Here is a 13299-nt window from a genome sequence, read left to right as displayed (position 1 = left end):
CTACAGATTTTAGAATGGCAAAATATAGGCTGCTTATTTTGGAAATAGCTAGTTCAATTATGAAAAAACCTTTAACTTAACATAACCTTTCAGGATAAATTTAAGTAAGTCCCTCACTGATATGAATGCTGCCTCAATTATAATTTACAGGAAAGCAAAGAGATATCTGATTTCATTTACTTAAGTGCAGAAATAACAAATTTATCTCAAAAAGTCCAAAACACTTAAGTTTTATTGAAAATGATAAAATACAGAAACACCAGATTCTCATTGTAAAGTAAAATTGACAGCATCTTCAAGAACTTTCCTAGTACTGAACCATTCTTGTCACTACTGAAAAACAAAGCCAAGTTCCAGATCCAGATAACACATGAACCTGCTGGTAAATATTCTTCTCATGGCTCTAGTCCCTACCTTATTTTTCTAAATTTTACATTTGTACCTTTTTAAGAATAATGTTTTTTTTAACTGATTAATATTTGTGAGAACTGGACTTTCTTCATATTAATTACCAACCCCCCCCAAACAAAAACCACACACACCCTACTCAAACTCAGATAAAATATACATTTGTTCATGAAAGCTCACCTGCTTTCGATAATTTTTTCTCTTCACACATTAGCATAGTAAGCCAATGTTTGATCCATGCTGCAAAAGCTATACAAAATGAAAAGCCCTGTTAATTCCCTAGGGAAACCTTAAGGCAAAAGCAAAAGCCTTATGCTACAAAAGAAAAACAAAAAGCAGAGGCATTGGGACGGTGGAGATGGCTCAGATGAATAAGCACCACAAGGATGAAAATGACAATTTTTATACAAACATATATGCAAGAAGATAAAGCCCCAAAAGAAACATTAAACATCCATTTTCCTGCAGAAATAATCATGTCAGATAACTTGACTCCTGAAACAAATTCTGTTTGGATTTTAATAAACAGAATCTTAATTCTCTCCTGTATTTACCAATAGTATCAGAGCCTTGTTCTGGGGCTCTTCTTTCCTCTTTTCATCATATAGACCTTGAATCAGAGGACTGCCCAGGAATCCCTTTAGAAGACAATCTTGGCATGTTTTACGTCCTTCTTTGGAAAGCTGTCATCTCTCTTTCCACTGTAACACTAAGACTAACTCAAACTCCAGGCAGTTATTTTATGGTTTTGAGTTGTACTAGAACACATCTTTTAGCCCAGAGATTGCTTTAAGGCTACAAACTTTACAAGTTGGTCCCATTAAATAATGGCCTCAAGGCAGGAATTTTTCAAATGGCATGAATCAAACGTGTGCACATTTCAACAGAATACAGTTTACATTCATCTCTAAGTCTGAGATTAAGAAACTATTAGCTGGTTTCCAACTGGTTTCAATACTGGTTTGAAGTTTGAATAATTTCACTGTGTAGACATAAATATTTTGTTTAAATATTAAACATTAAATCTTTTCCTGACTATCCAGACAGAAACAGAGAAAGCAGGAACAACAGGCAAGAGAAGAAACAGTCCAATTAACAGACTTGTGACTTCTACGCCATCTGTAACAAGGAGAGGGATTTCAGTATGGGTTTCAAAAATGCCTGGAAGCTGGTTTCTAAAAATTCACCTCTACTTAGCATAAACCATTTTTTTTTCTACAAAAGGTATTTGATTCCTACAAAGAGAGAAGAAACACAGAAAACAAAATGAAAAGAACTGGGGTGGTCGCCTGCTGTGTGATGGAAGGGCCAGTATTACACTATTACACTCATTTAATAACTTACAGTGAATATTCTGTACCAATAAAGGAACTGTCATTTTACTTTGCACTATGAGTCCTTGTTGCACAGAAGAGCTCTTCCTGAGAAATTAAAAAATTCAATCCTGGTTATCCCTAAAGGACACCTTGAGCTTGGTTTAGGTACTCAAGATGATTTCCTGCTAGCAGGAATCTATTCTCCACTAGCTTTTAGGCTTACTGCACAATAATTTTAAGCACCAGACAAATTGGCTAGTTCAGTAAACCTCAATGTCACTTGCCCATATATTCCCAGTTAATTATTCATCATTGTCTAAATTTAACATTAAAAAACTCAACTTGCTAATACAAGTAAAACTTTTTTTTTTAAACTACTGAAGTTATCGATGCTGGGTTTAGCTGACAAAGCACTTCCTTAGGATTAACTAAAGGATGCTTCTCCCACAGGCAATCTGCAGATGAGTTACCTCATAATCATTTTAACTATCAAAGTTAATTAAGTTGTAAACATTACTGAATAATTGGGCCTATCAATTATGCAAAGGAAACCAAGGAGCAACAGTAGCACAAGGCAAAGCCTTAAAGGAAAAACCTTTTCTTTGTACTTTCATTGCATTTTCAGAGGCAAAGAGGAGAGCTACAATGCTACTGGCTATTTAATCAACATAGTTATAAAGAATTGACAACGAATTTATAAGTTTCAAGGCCTCTCTTAAACTTCTTAGCAATAAGCTTAAGCTACTGCTTTTTTCCCTCTTTCTCCTCAATCATATATAGTCACCACTGCTCATATCTACAGACTGATGTGTGACTTAAGGTACTTGTAGGAACACCCTTCGTTCTTAATCATCTTTTTCAACTCAAGGAGAATATTCTGCAAGTTCTGAATAGTTTAGACAACAGGGACAGATAGCTTCAGTTACTCTTACACACACAGCTTCTATACTTGCCTTTGAAGAGACTGTCATCCAACATTCCTTTAAAAAGCCCCATAGAAAACTGCTTTTCCCGTGAGACAAACTTCCTTGGCAAAAAAGTTGAATTCAATAAATGGCTACCCAAAATGAGAGTCCCACCCCAAATCACAGGTGGAGATATTATTACACCCGTTTCATAAAACTTTCAAGTCCCTATACTACGCAAGTAGGTTCATGACTGAACACAGGAGTCTTCTAAAATTTGACAACTTTAGTGTAGAAACTGGTTTCTAGAGTTCCATCTCTTCTTCTGTGCTAGCAGCTGTCTCCAAACTATTGTAAAGAGGCATCCCTGTTTGCCGAGGTTCTAAGAACAGTTCAGTTCTCTGAGGGAAGGCAGTGCTGACAGCTGCATGCTTAGTTTGGCTCTCTCCTGTGTAGGTCTTAGCATTAGACGATGGCTTTGGCTTATCAGAAAGGAGTTCAGGGAGAGGTTTCCAGAGCACAAGCTCCATGGAAGGACGGCTCCTAAGACAAAAAAAATACCAATTTTTATCAAAAATTCTAGAACATGGAAATAAAAGCTATATGTTGAAAAGCTAACGTTTGCTACCTAATACCTTATAGTCAAGAACTGATGGCATCAAAACAGTTTGGATTTAGGACAATCCAAACTGATCTTTGAAAAATAGAGCCCTTGATTTAATTTAATGTTACAAATTTTTCTTAAGGTTGTGCTTAATATTAGCAGATATGGGCAGCTATCTTGTACTAAATCATTATAAATGAAAATAAAACACTGGACAAATACATTAAAAGTGTCTCAGCTGCCTTTTGCTTAGTAGAGCTATGAAGTATAATGCTATGCAGTTAAGGCAGAATGACTACGTTGTGCACACGTGCATCCCCCGCCCCCCCTGCCCCCGGAGGAAGTGATGGTTTCTGGGACCCAGAGGCAAGTAAGGCAAAAATAAAACACAAAACAATGAAGAACATCCCAAAAGGCTAGCTTCTGGAAAACTACCAAGAGAGAAAATGCTATGTTTTCTGCTGGAGGGTACTTTTGGCTAAACTATTTACTCACCCTCAGGGCTGGGTAGTTAATTATAAGCTCAAGCTCCGATGCTAAAGCAAAACCTCTGTGATCTAACACCAGAACTTCTGAGCACAAATCACTTCCATTGTGTCCAAAGGCAATAATGGCTCATCTACCTGGCTTCACTGGGCCTAGTGTCCTAAGAGGCTTTTTCAGATATCTGAAACTTACCCTCATTGAGTACCAAGTCTTTTAAAGTCTTTTCTAGACAATACCTAAATGGCACTTTATAACGTCCCTATTATACATAGCAGATAATGATGAATTGAGATCATGTAGGCTCAGGGACTACAGAATTACAGGGCTAATCATTAGTTCTTTAATAGGCCCCAGGCCACTACGCTTTTTAGGTTCTTGTGTTTGCTTTCCAGTTTCCTCTCTTGTCCTCACACTGTAGTCACAACTCCCTAGTAGGAGTTTGTTCTGTTCTCACTTGATGTTTCTCTTTCTACTCTGATGATCTAGGAAACCAGATAACTGAGCTTATTAAATTAAGAGCAAAATAGCTCTGCTAAGGGCCCTGAGGGACTATGCTATGAGTCAAGAATATGATCTTACTGCTGGGACACTTTATTTTTTTGTTTCCTAAGTCGCAACGGTGTTCCTGGATAACTTAGAGAGCCAGGTAAAAAAAAAAAAGAGGCTTTGAAATGTGGTTCCTATATGCTATCACAAGAATTTCAGAGAATGGGCTCTCTCTTGCCAGTCATCCCATTCCCAAATACTAGACCGAAGTGCATTTCAGGACTTCAGAACCAAGGGGTAAGTAGGCAAGGAGCCACTCCTGCACACTTGAAACTCCCGCTTGCAAACATTTTGCTCATCCCCAATGAACTAAGAAAAGGCCTCTCTCTAACCTGGGCTAAATACAAAATCTACTGTGCTTTCACTTGCCTGATGATCAGGAGATGATGAGCTAACTAGGATATAGGAAGGACAGTATCTAGACACTGGGTTTTCCCTCTAAGATCATAATTAAACAGAAACCAAATACCAAAACTTACATGGACTCAATCATTTTCTTTGTAAACACTTCATCAAATTCCCTCTTCAAACCAGTTTTCATGGTATCAGAAAGGACAAGACTGGGGAGATGATCAACATTTCTGTCAGCTTCAACCTCTTCATCTTCATCAATTATCCTAAATAAATTAACGCAGCAGATGCAGAGAAAGAAAAATATTTGAGGTATTATATATTCTTCTAGTAATTCGATAAAATTTGAAAAATAAAAAAAAGGATAAAAGCAACAAGTGCTACTTGCAAAAGACCTAGTAAAAAATAAGATTATATCTGGGTGAAAAAAGTATATACAGAAGGTTGTTCAACATTTCATTTAACAAAAAAGTTTCACATAGGATGCAATCAAATTTGAAGAATGTATCCAGAAAACCATCTCATAAACCAAAAATTAATATTCAGAGGTAGTAAGTGAAAATGCTTAGTATAGTTCTATGAGAAGAACTCACTTCAAAAGTGTACACTCTGAATTCTCTGATTTCTAAAGTCTCTCTGAGAGGTTGAGGATCAAGGTATTATCAAATGATGAATAAGACTAGCTTAGAAGAGTAGATTCTCCAGAGACAGAAAAAAAGAAAAAAGAAAAAGAGGAGATACATAGGAACAGCAACAAACCAGCTATAGGCACTACCCATTTACCTGTCCTCAATCTCCTGAAGCTTCCTTCTGGCAACTTCACACTGTGGTTCTCCAGTCGTCTGATCCATTTCTTCACAAATAACATCTAACATGCCAGGTACAGAAAGGCCACTAGTGCACGGATTTACTCCATGACCCTCCACACCCTGATGTGCACCAAGAATCCAGTCATTAGGACCAGCACAGAGCTCTGCTTCAATTAGCCTTTTCTTTCTTACAGGACAACTGAAAAAGAAAAAAAGAAAAAGAAAATTCAATAAAAACCTCAACTACTATAAATGAAATATATATCATCTCTATCTCTAATCAAATTTTTGTATGAAAAACTCTAGCTTTTTGAACAGTATGATTACAAGATGGAAACTCATGCACTTTTTCCCTGTTATTCTCACAGATGTTTTCTTCTACTGCTCTTCACCAAATTAGGCTGTACCTGCTAGATTTTGCCTCTTCAGATTATAAGGGTTCAATGTGAGAACTTGTCATTCCTACTTATTTGGCTCTGGAAAGGTCAAGTGGGAAGTAAAGAAACCAAAAACAGCAATTCAGCATGAACCATATTTTGTTTTACTGCTGCTTTTCCATCAAACATAATGGGGGGATGGTCGGGCAGCCATCCTATACTCCTGCAGGGCAAAAATGTACGCCTCATCAGGTGTGTTCCAAATACTACAGGTGGTGGTGATATCACTGATTTCTTGGTCCCCTCCAAAATGTCAGAGGCTGTCATCTGGCTCTATCAGTCCCCAACCAATAACAGGGTCAGCTTTCCTCCCACCCTGCAACACATTGTCTTCACTTCCTAGGCAAATTCACACTTTACAGAAACTTTAGAATTCATCAAATCTAATTTCTTTCTTCTGCAGATTTGTAGTAGGACCTAGAAAAGCTAACCTACCCCTCCAAAGTGTCACAGTAAAGTTGTGAGTTGCACGTTGGGGAGCCAGACCCCAGAGCTCCTGAATCCAACTTCTATGCCGTTTTTATGAAATCCCTCTGCCTCCTTAGGGCATAACCAGAATGTGCAAGCATTAAGACATGCCCAGTGTTTAGCTTAAAGCTGTCTGAAGCAAGTTAAATAGACAACCGGGCCTGTTCTATTTAAGTATTTATACCAAAAGTACTTTGGGCTGGGTGTGGTGGCTCACACCTATAACCTCAGCACTTTGGGAGGCCTAGGAGGGAGGATCACTTGAGGCCAGAAGTTAGACCAGCTGGGGAAACAGTGAGATCCCATCTCTACAAAAAATAAAATAAAAAATATTTTTTAGTTTTCAAAAAGCCAGATGTGGTGGTATGTGCTTATAGTCCCAGCTACTTGGGAGGCTGAGGCAGGAGGACTGCTTGAGCCCAGAGTTTGAAGTTATAGTGATCTATGATCATGCCACTGTACTCTAGCCTGGGCCCCAGAGTGAGACCCTGTCTCTTTTTTTTTTTTTTTTTTGAGACAGAGTCTCACTTTGTTGCCCAGGCTAGAGTGAGTGCCGTGGCGTCAGCCTAGCTCACAGCAACCTCACACTCCTGGGCTTAAGCGATCCTACTGCCTCAGCCTCCCGAGTAGCTGGGACTACAGGCATGTGCCACCATGCCCGGCTAATTTTTTTTTGCTATATATATTTTTAGTTGGCCAGATAATTTCTTTCTATTTTTAGTAGAGACGGGGTCTCACTCAGGCTGGTCTCGAACTCCTGACCTCGAGCGATCCACCCGCCTCGGCCTCCCAGAGTGCTAGGATTACAGGCGTGAGCCACCGCGCCCGGCCGAGACCCTGTCTCTTTAAAAAAAAAAAAAAAAAAAAGCACTTCATTGCCCAGGTATAATAAGCAAGTACCATCTCAAGACCAGAACACAGCTCTATGACCAAAATAATCACTAATGGCTACCACAGCCTCTGATTCTTTAAACTGAGGGTCAAAAGAAGTGGCATGTATTTTACAAGGGGAAATTTCCATTCCATATTAAGAATAAAAACCAATGTTAAAGTCTCCGGCAATATAAAATCTGACAAGTAATAAGGCTTTCAAAAACCTAGATTTTTGATCAGAATCAACTAGTAAATAGAATGTATGGTTTATGATTAGTTTTAAGTCATAAGAAAGCGTTAAAAATGTCTAGCTATACATCAAATACTTCTGTAATATTTGGATAGTTTAAAGTATATGATATTTTGGGAAAATGAAAATAAAGTTGGCCAGGCGAGGTGGCTCACTCTGGGAGGTCGAGGCAGGAGGATCACTTGAGGTCAGGAGTTCGAGACCAGCCTGAAAAAGAGCGAGAGTCCGTCACTACCAGAAATAGAAAAAATTAGCCAGGTATGGTGTTGCACACCTGTATTCCCAGCTACTCGAGAGGCTGAGGCAGGAGGATTCCTTGAGCCCAGGAGTTTGAGGTTGCAGTGAGCTATGATGATGCCACTGCACTCTAGCCTGAGCAACAGAGAGAGACCCTGTCTCAAGGAAAAAAAAAAAAGTTACATTTATACATATATGTATTAAAAAAAATAGCTAAGAAAAAGCAAATAAGCTGGGTGTGGTGGGACATGTCTGCAGGAGGATTGACCAAGCTCAGAGTTTCAGAACAGCCTGGGCAACATAGCCAGGTGACACCAACATCTATCCCAACCCTCTATTCCTCACGACCCCCATATCAAAAAAAAAAAGAAAGGCCAGTCCGATGGTAGTGGGTTATCAGAACTTATTAACATTAGTGTCACTAAAGTTGGTATACAACCCCCCACTGCTAAATTTGACTAGAAAATTAAAATAAAATAAAATGCAATCAGAATAAGTCTAAAAGGAACAGGTAATTTCCTACCACATCTAACTATTCAACTCTAAAATACAGCTAAGTACAAGAGGCAGGTGGGTTCTGCCCTCTGACCTCCAACAACATGATTTTGGCTAAGTTACTTCATGCCAAAGGTCCGCAGGTCCATTTTCCAAATAATTAGAGACTGATGATGATTAAGTCCCCAGGAAAATATGATATAAAAGACTTCTAGGTACTAACAGGAGCCATGGAGATAGCAGCTGGATTGCACACCTCTGGGTATTAGACATCCATATGTTTAGTCCTACCTGCTCCCAGGGTCACAATCTCTCAATTTGTAAATTAAAGGTGGTTAACTTTTTAAGCCAATAGTTTCCAAACTTTAAACTTTTTTATTTATTTTAGCACTGGAACCCTTTATTCAATAACATCTTATTAGGAATCCCAAAAGATAAAATCAAAAAGGTTTTCCTGTGTTATCCACAGAAATCCCAAGGCAATAAAGAACATAAATATTGTCTGGTCCAGTAGTTTTTAAACTAAGGCAACTTTCAAATCTACTGTTTTATGAATCTATGTATCAACAAATTTAGAAAATTTCAAGTTTCTGATGGCAAAAAAAAAATTCATATACAAAGTTAAAAGACAAAGGACAAATTTGAAGAAAACATTTGCAACACATATAATAAACTAACTTCCTTAATAAAGACTTCTTACAAATCAACAGACCAATAAACCAATAAAAATTTGCATGAACATGTATAATTGACACAAAATTAAATGCAAATGGCTTAATGAAAAGATGTTCAATATCACTTATAATGAACAAACACATGCTGGGCATGGTGGCTCATGCCTGTAATTCCAGCACTTTTGGAGGCTGAGGCAGGAGGATCACTTGAGGCCAGGAGTTTGAGATCAGCCTGGGCAATATAGTGAGACCCTGTCTCTATAAAAAAAAAAAAAAAAAATAGGAAAAATTAGCCAGGGGTGGGGAGTAGGAGTTGGAGGCTGCAGTGAGCCATGATTGTACCACTGCACTTCAGCCCAGTGACAGTGACAAATTCTATCTCTAAAAAAATAAAATTTAAAAATGAACAAGTACAAATTAAAAGTGATCCAATTTAACCTTTTTAACTATAAAATCCTACACACGTAAAAGTACATCAAACATACAACTTAATGAATAATTATTGAACAAACATCCATGAAAATATCATCTAAGGTAAACAATGCATCCCCAAATATAATCTATCCCTTCTTTCTAGAGGTAAACACTCAACTCTCAATCTTTTACATTCTATTTTCAATCTTTTACAGTAATTACTTCCTTTAAAAAAAAAAATACATTACCACCTACATAGGTATGTATTCCTAAACAATGTTTAGTTTTGCCTGTTTTTGAACTTTCTGTTTAGGAAATTATACTATATGCATTCTTGTAATGTTTCTTTTGCTCTTAATATGTTTACAAGACACAGTTATGTTGATAAGTGTAGTTTGTTTTTGTTTTTCTTGCATAGAACTCCAATGCATGAATTTGTAATTTATTTTACCCATTTCACTATCAGAGACATTTGGGTTGCTTCCAGTTTTGAGCCATTCTTAACAAGAATGCTATGAGACAAGGTCTCACTCTGTTGCCTAGGCTAGAGTGCAGTGGCATGATCATAGCTCACTGCAATCTCAAAGTCCTGGGCTCAAGGGATACTCCCACTTCAGCCTCCTGAGTAGCTGGGACTACAGTCACATGCCACCACACCTGGCCAATCTTTAAAATTTCTTGTAGAGACAGGGTCTCAATATGTTGCCTAGACTGGTCTCCAACTCCTGGCCTCAAGCCATCCTCCTGCCTCAGTCTCCCAAAGTGCTGGGGGATTACAGGAGTGAACTTCAGCTCCCTACCTGCTATGAACTTTCTTGTATGTGTCTCCTGGTATACATGTGTATGAACATCTCTAGGAGGGGAATTTTTGGCTCAAAGGCTTCAGGCTGTGCACCGTGGTGGCTCATACATATAATCCTAGCATTCTGGGAGGCCAAGGTGGGAGGACTGCTTGAAGCCAGGACTTCGGGACCAGCCTAAGTAAGAGCAAGACCCCATCTCTACCAAAAATAGAAAAATTAGCCGGGTGTGGTGGCACGTACCTGTAGTCCCAGCTACTCGGGAGGCTGAGGCAGGAGAGCCTACGAGTCTGGGGTTGCAGTGGGCTGTCATGACACCACTGCACTCCAGCAGAGGAAACAGATCAGAACTCTGTCTCAAAAAAACAAACAAACAACAAAAAAAAGGTGCCTTCAAATTTATTAGATAATGCCACACTGTTTTCTATAGTGTTTACACCAACTTATACTCCCACCCATAGTGTTTAATAAGAGTTCCTAATGCTCCACATGCACTCCACTATCTGAGGGTAGAGTGGTAGGTATCTCATTGTGGTTTTAATTTGCATTTCCCTAATGACTGATGAGGTTGAACACTTTCTCACTTGGTTGGTCATTTGGATATCCTCTGTGGAGAACTCTTTTCCTCCTTTTTCCATTAGACTGCCTGTCTATGAGATGCAATTTTTCACCTATCATTTAAGCAGTGATACAAAATTTGAAAATAGTTGTGGTGAGAAGATGGAGAAACAGGCATTTTCAGTGTTAATAAGAATAAACTGGCAAAAACTTCTGTTCACAATTTGAAATGCACACACTTGAAAACCCAGCAATTCTGCATTAAGGAACCCATTCATCTACTTGCAAACATACACAAAGAACTTCCAAAGAATGGTCATGGTAGATTTGTAATAGCAAAAGATTAGAAATAACTTAAAAATCCATCAATAGGAGACTGGGTAATTATCCATACCTAGTCCTACAACTGAATTCCATTCAACTATTGAAAAGAAATTAGGTAAAACTGTTATGTGCTAATATGGAAACAAGCTGCAGTAAAAGGAAAAAATAATGTGTTGCACAGTTATGAACAGTATCTTTCTACAAATGTAAAAAACTAGGGGCATATACAATTATAAACTTGTAAGTTTTTAGATTATCTTCCAAAGGAAACATAGGAAACAGGTAACACAGGTTGCCTCTGGGGAGAACTGTGCCTGGCCTGCGGAGTACAAGACATTTCTACTACATGTATTCTTTGAATTCTTTTACTCTGTGCATGTACTAGTTACATGGTTCAAAATTCAAACATTACAACTGGTTTTAGAGTGACAAGTTTCCCTAACCTGTCTCCCAGCCACCCAGTTACTTTGCCTAAAAGAAACCTGATGTTACTACTTTCTTGTGCCTCCCTCCAGATACATGCCTAATGTTTTTTCACTTAAAACAAGCAGTTTAGGATAATGTAAAGTAGGTTAAATTAACAGTGGCCACAATGTGAATAAATGGCCCCTGAAACTTACTCATCATCTTCCTCCTCTCGCTTGTGTTTCTTTTTACAGTGAACGGAAACACTGTTGAAACAAAAAAACAAAAATCAGTCAACTGGGAAATCTGCGCATCTCTTTTTCCTTGCTCCAATAATCTTGCTCACCCCCCCATTCCGTATGTCCCTTTCTTTGCCGAGTGGGATAGATACAGGTCACAAGGTCAGCCAGGTAATGTCGAGCGGTCCCGACATAACGAGACATTGAAACTTAAACTTGCCATTATCAAGTTAATGGGAAATAGATTAGGGAGGACCAGGGTAGGGAAAACGTTCACCGTGCAGGCGTCCTTATTTCTGTGCTCAAACTAGGAGGACCCATTCCTGTCTCTCCCTTTGTGGATAAGGAAACTGAGTGTCCGAGAGGCACTGAAAGTTGTCACCATCAGCGGCCGCGCCGGGGTCTGGAAAGGGAGCGCGGCACACGCCGAGGGGACACCGGGCTCGAGTCGTCCGGGTTGCAATTGGAAAAGTCTCACTCCTCGGGGCCGCGGTTCGAAGCCGGGTCCCGGGCTCCGCCGCCTCAGGCGACTTACAGTTAACGTCTCAGGAGATCAGTTTCCTCATCTGTGCACTGGGCTGAGCAGCCTCCCGCGGAAGGTCGCGGGGAGAGGTGACCAGCCCCCGCCCGCCCGCCCGCCCGCCGGGCTCCTCACCGTCCGCGCGCTGCGCTCCCGCCGGGGCCGCTCGGGACTGCGCGGAGTCCTGCCCGCGGGGCCAGCTCGGCGCCGTCCGTCCCCAGCGGGAAGGCCCGGCCGGGGAAGGCCGGCGGCGGCTGCAGGAAGTCCGAGCTGCCGCTCAGGGGGAGGCCGCTGAAGGGCCGGCCGAGTGCGGCCATGGCCGGCGAGACGAGGAAGCTACGATCGCGACCCCGGCCGCCCGCGTCCCCAGGTCCGGCAGCTGCGGCCACGGCGACAGCCGAGAGGCTCCCGCCTCTAACCCCGCTCCGGAGCCCGCTCTCGACCCCACGTCACACCTTCTAGAACCCTCCACTCTGGGCCGCCCAGGGGCATGCCGGGATTTGTTGTGTGTGGAGGACCGCTACCGCGAGGGTTGCTGGGAGTTGCAGTCCATACAGACTACAAACAAGATGGCTGCCTCTAGCTTTCTTTGCCAGGGCTTGAGGATGGCTCCGCCTGGCCCATAAGATGACATAGGTTCAAATCCTCACTCTGCAAGTTATGTAACTTCTCCGTACCTCAGTCTCCACAGTAGTAAAATGGGATAATAATAGTACCTACCTTCATAGTGTTGATATGAGTAAATGAATTAAAACATATAGAGCCCTTAGAAGACTGCCTGGCACACAGTACACACTCATTAAATACCAGCTATTAATATAAATGAATCTATTAATACAAACAAAACGGTTTTTTGTTTTTTTTTTGAGACAGAGTCTCATTCTGTTGCCCAGGCTAGAGTGAGTGCCGTGGTGTCAGCCTAGCTCACAGCAACCTCAAACTCCTAGGCTTAAACGATCCTCCTGCCTCAGCCTCCCCCCGAGTAGCTGGGACTACAGGTATGCGCCACCATGCCCAGCTAATTTTTTTTCCTACATATATTGTTAGTTGGCCAGATAATTTGTTTCTATTTTTAGTAGAGATGGGGGTCTCGCTCCTGCTGAGGCTGGTCTCGAACTCCTGACCTTGAGCGATCCACCCGCCTCGGCCTCCCAGAGGGCTAGGATTACAGGCGTGAGCC

The 13299-nt window shown here is 40.6% G+C and overlaps 1 protein-coding gene across 1 annotated transcript; it reads right to left on the bottom strand.

Moving 5' to 3' along the window:
* Positions 1-214: 214 nt before the first annotated feature.
* On the bottom strand, positions 215-12624 carry CCDC117 (coiled-coil domain containing 117). The gene is made up of 5 exons (XM_045534380.1): positions 12255-12624; positions 11576-11626; positions 5400-5624; positions 4745-4882; positions 215-3172 (listed from the first exon to the last, which is right to left on the bottom strand). Exons 1-5 carry the CDS (start codon positions 12434-12436, stop codon positions 2935-2937), a joined length of 834 nt encoding a protein of 277 aa, XP_045390336.1. The 5' UTR covers positions 12437-12624; the 3' UTR covers positions 215-2934.
* Positions 12625-13299: the final 675 nt, after the last annotated feature.

Source organism: Lemur catta, chromosome 21 (assembly GCF_020740605.2).
Source record: "Lemur catta isolate mLemCat1 chromosome 21, mLemCat1.pri, whole genome shotgun sequence".
Classification (NCBI taxonomy): domain Eukaryota; kingdom Metazoa; phylum Chordata; class Mammalia; order Primates; family Lemuridae; genus Lemur; species Lemur catta.
Note: the sequence above shows the minus strand (reverse complement) of the source record. Positions and strands in the feature narration are given on the sequence as shown.

What these genes read in the sequence shown, in the direction of transcription:
- CCDC117 (XM_045534380.1), bottom strand. Translation starts at nt 12,436, where the DNA reads ATGGCCGCACTCGGCCGGCCCTTCAGCGGCCTCCCCCTGAGCGGCAGC. An exon ending in GGGAGCGCAGCGCGCGGACG is followed by an intron (nt 11,627 to 12,254) that starts GTGAGGAGCCCG and finishes TTGTTTCAACAG; the next exon opens with TGTTTCCGTTCACTGTAAAA. An exon ending in AAGAAAATGATTGAGTCCAT is followed by an intron (nt 3,173 to 4,744) that starts GTAAGTTTTGGT and finishes TTTTTGTCTTAG; the next exon opens with GAGCCGTCCTTCCATGGAGC.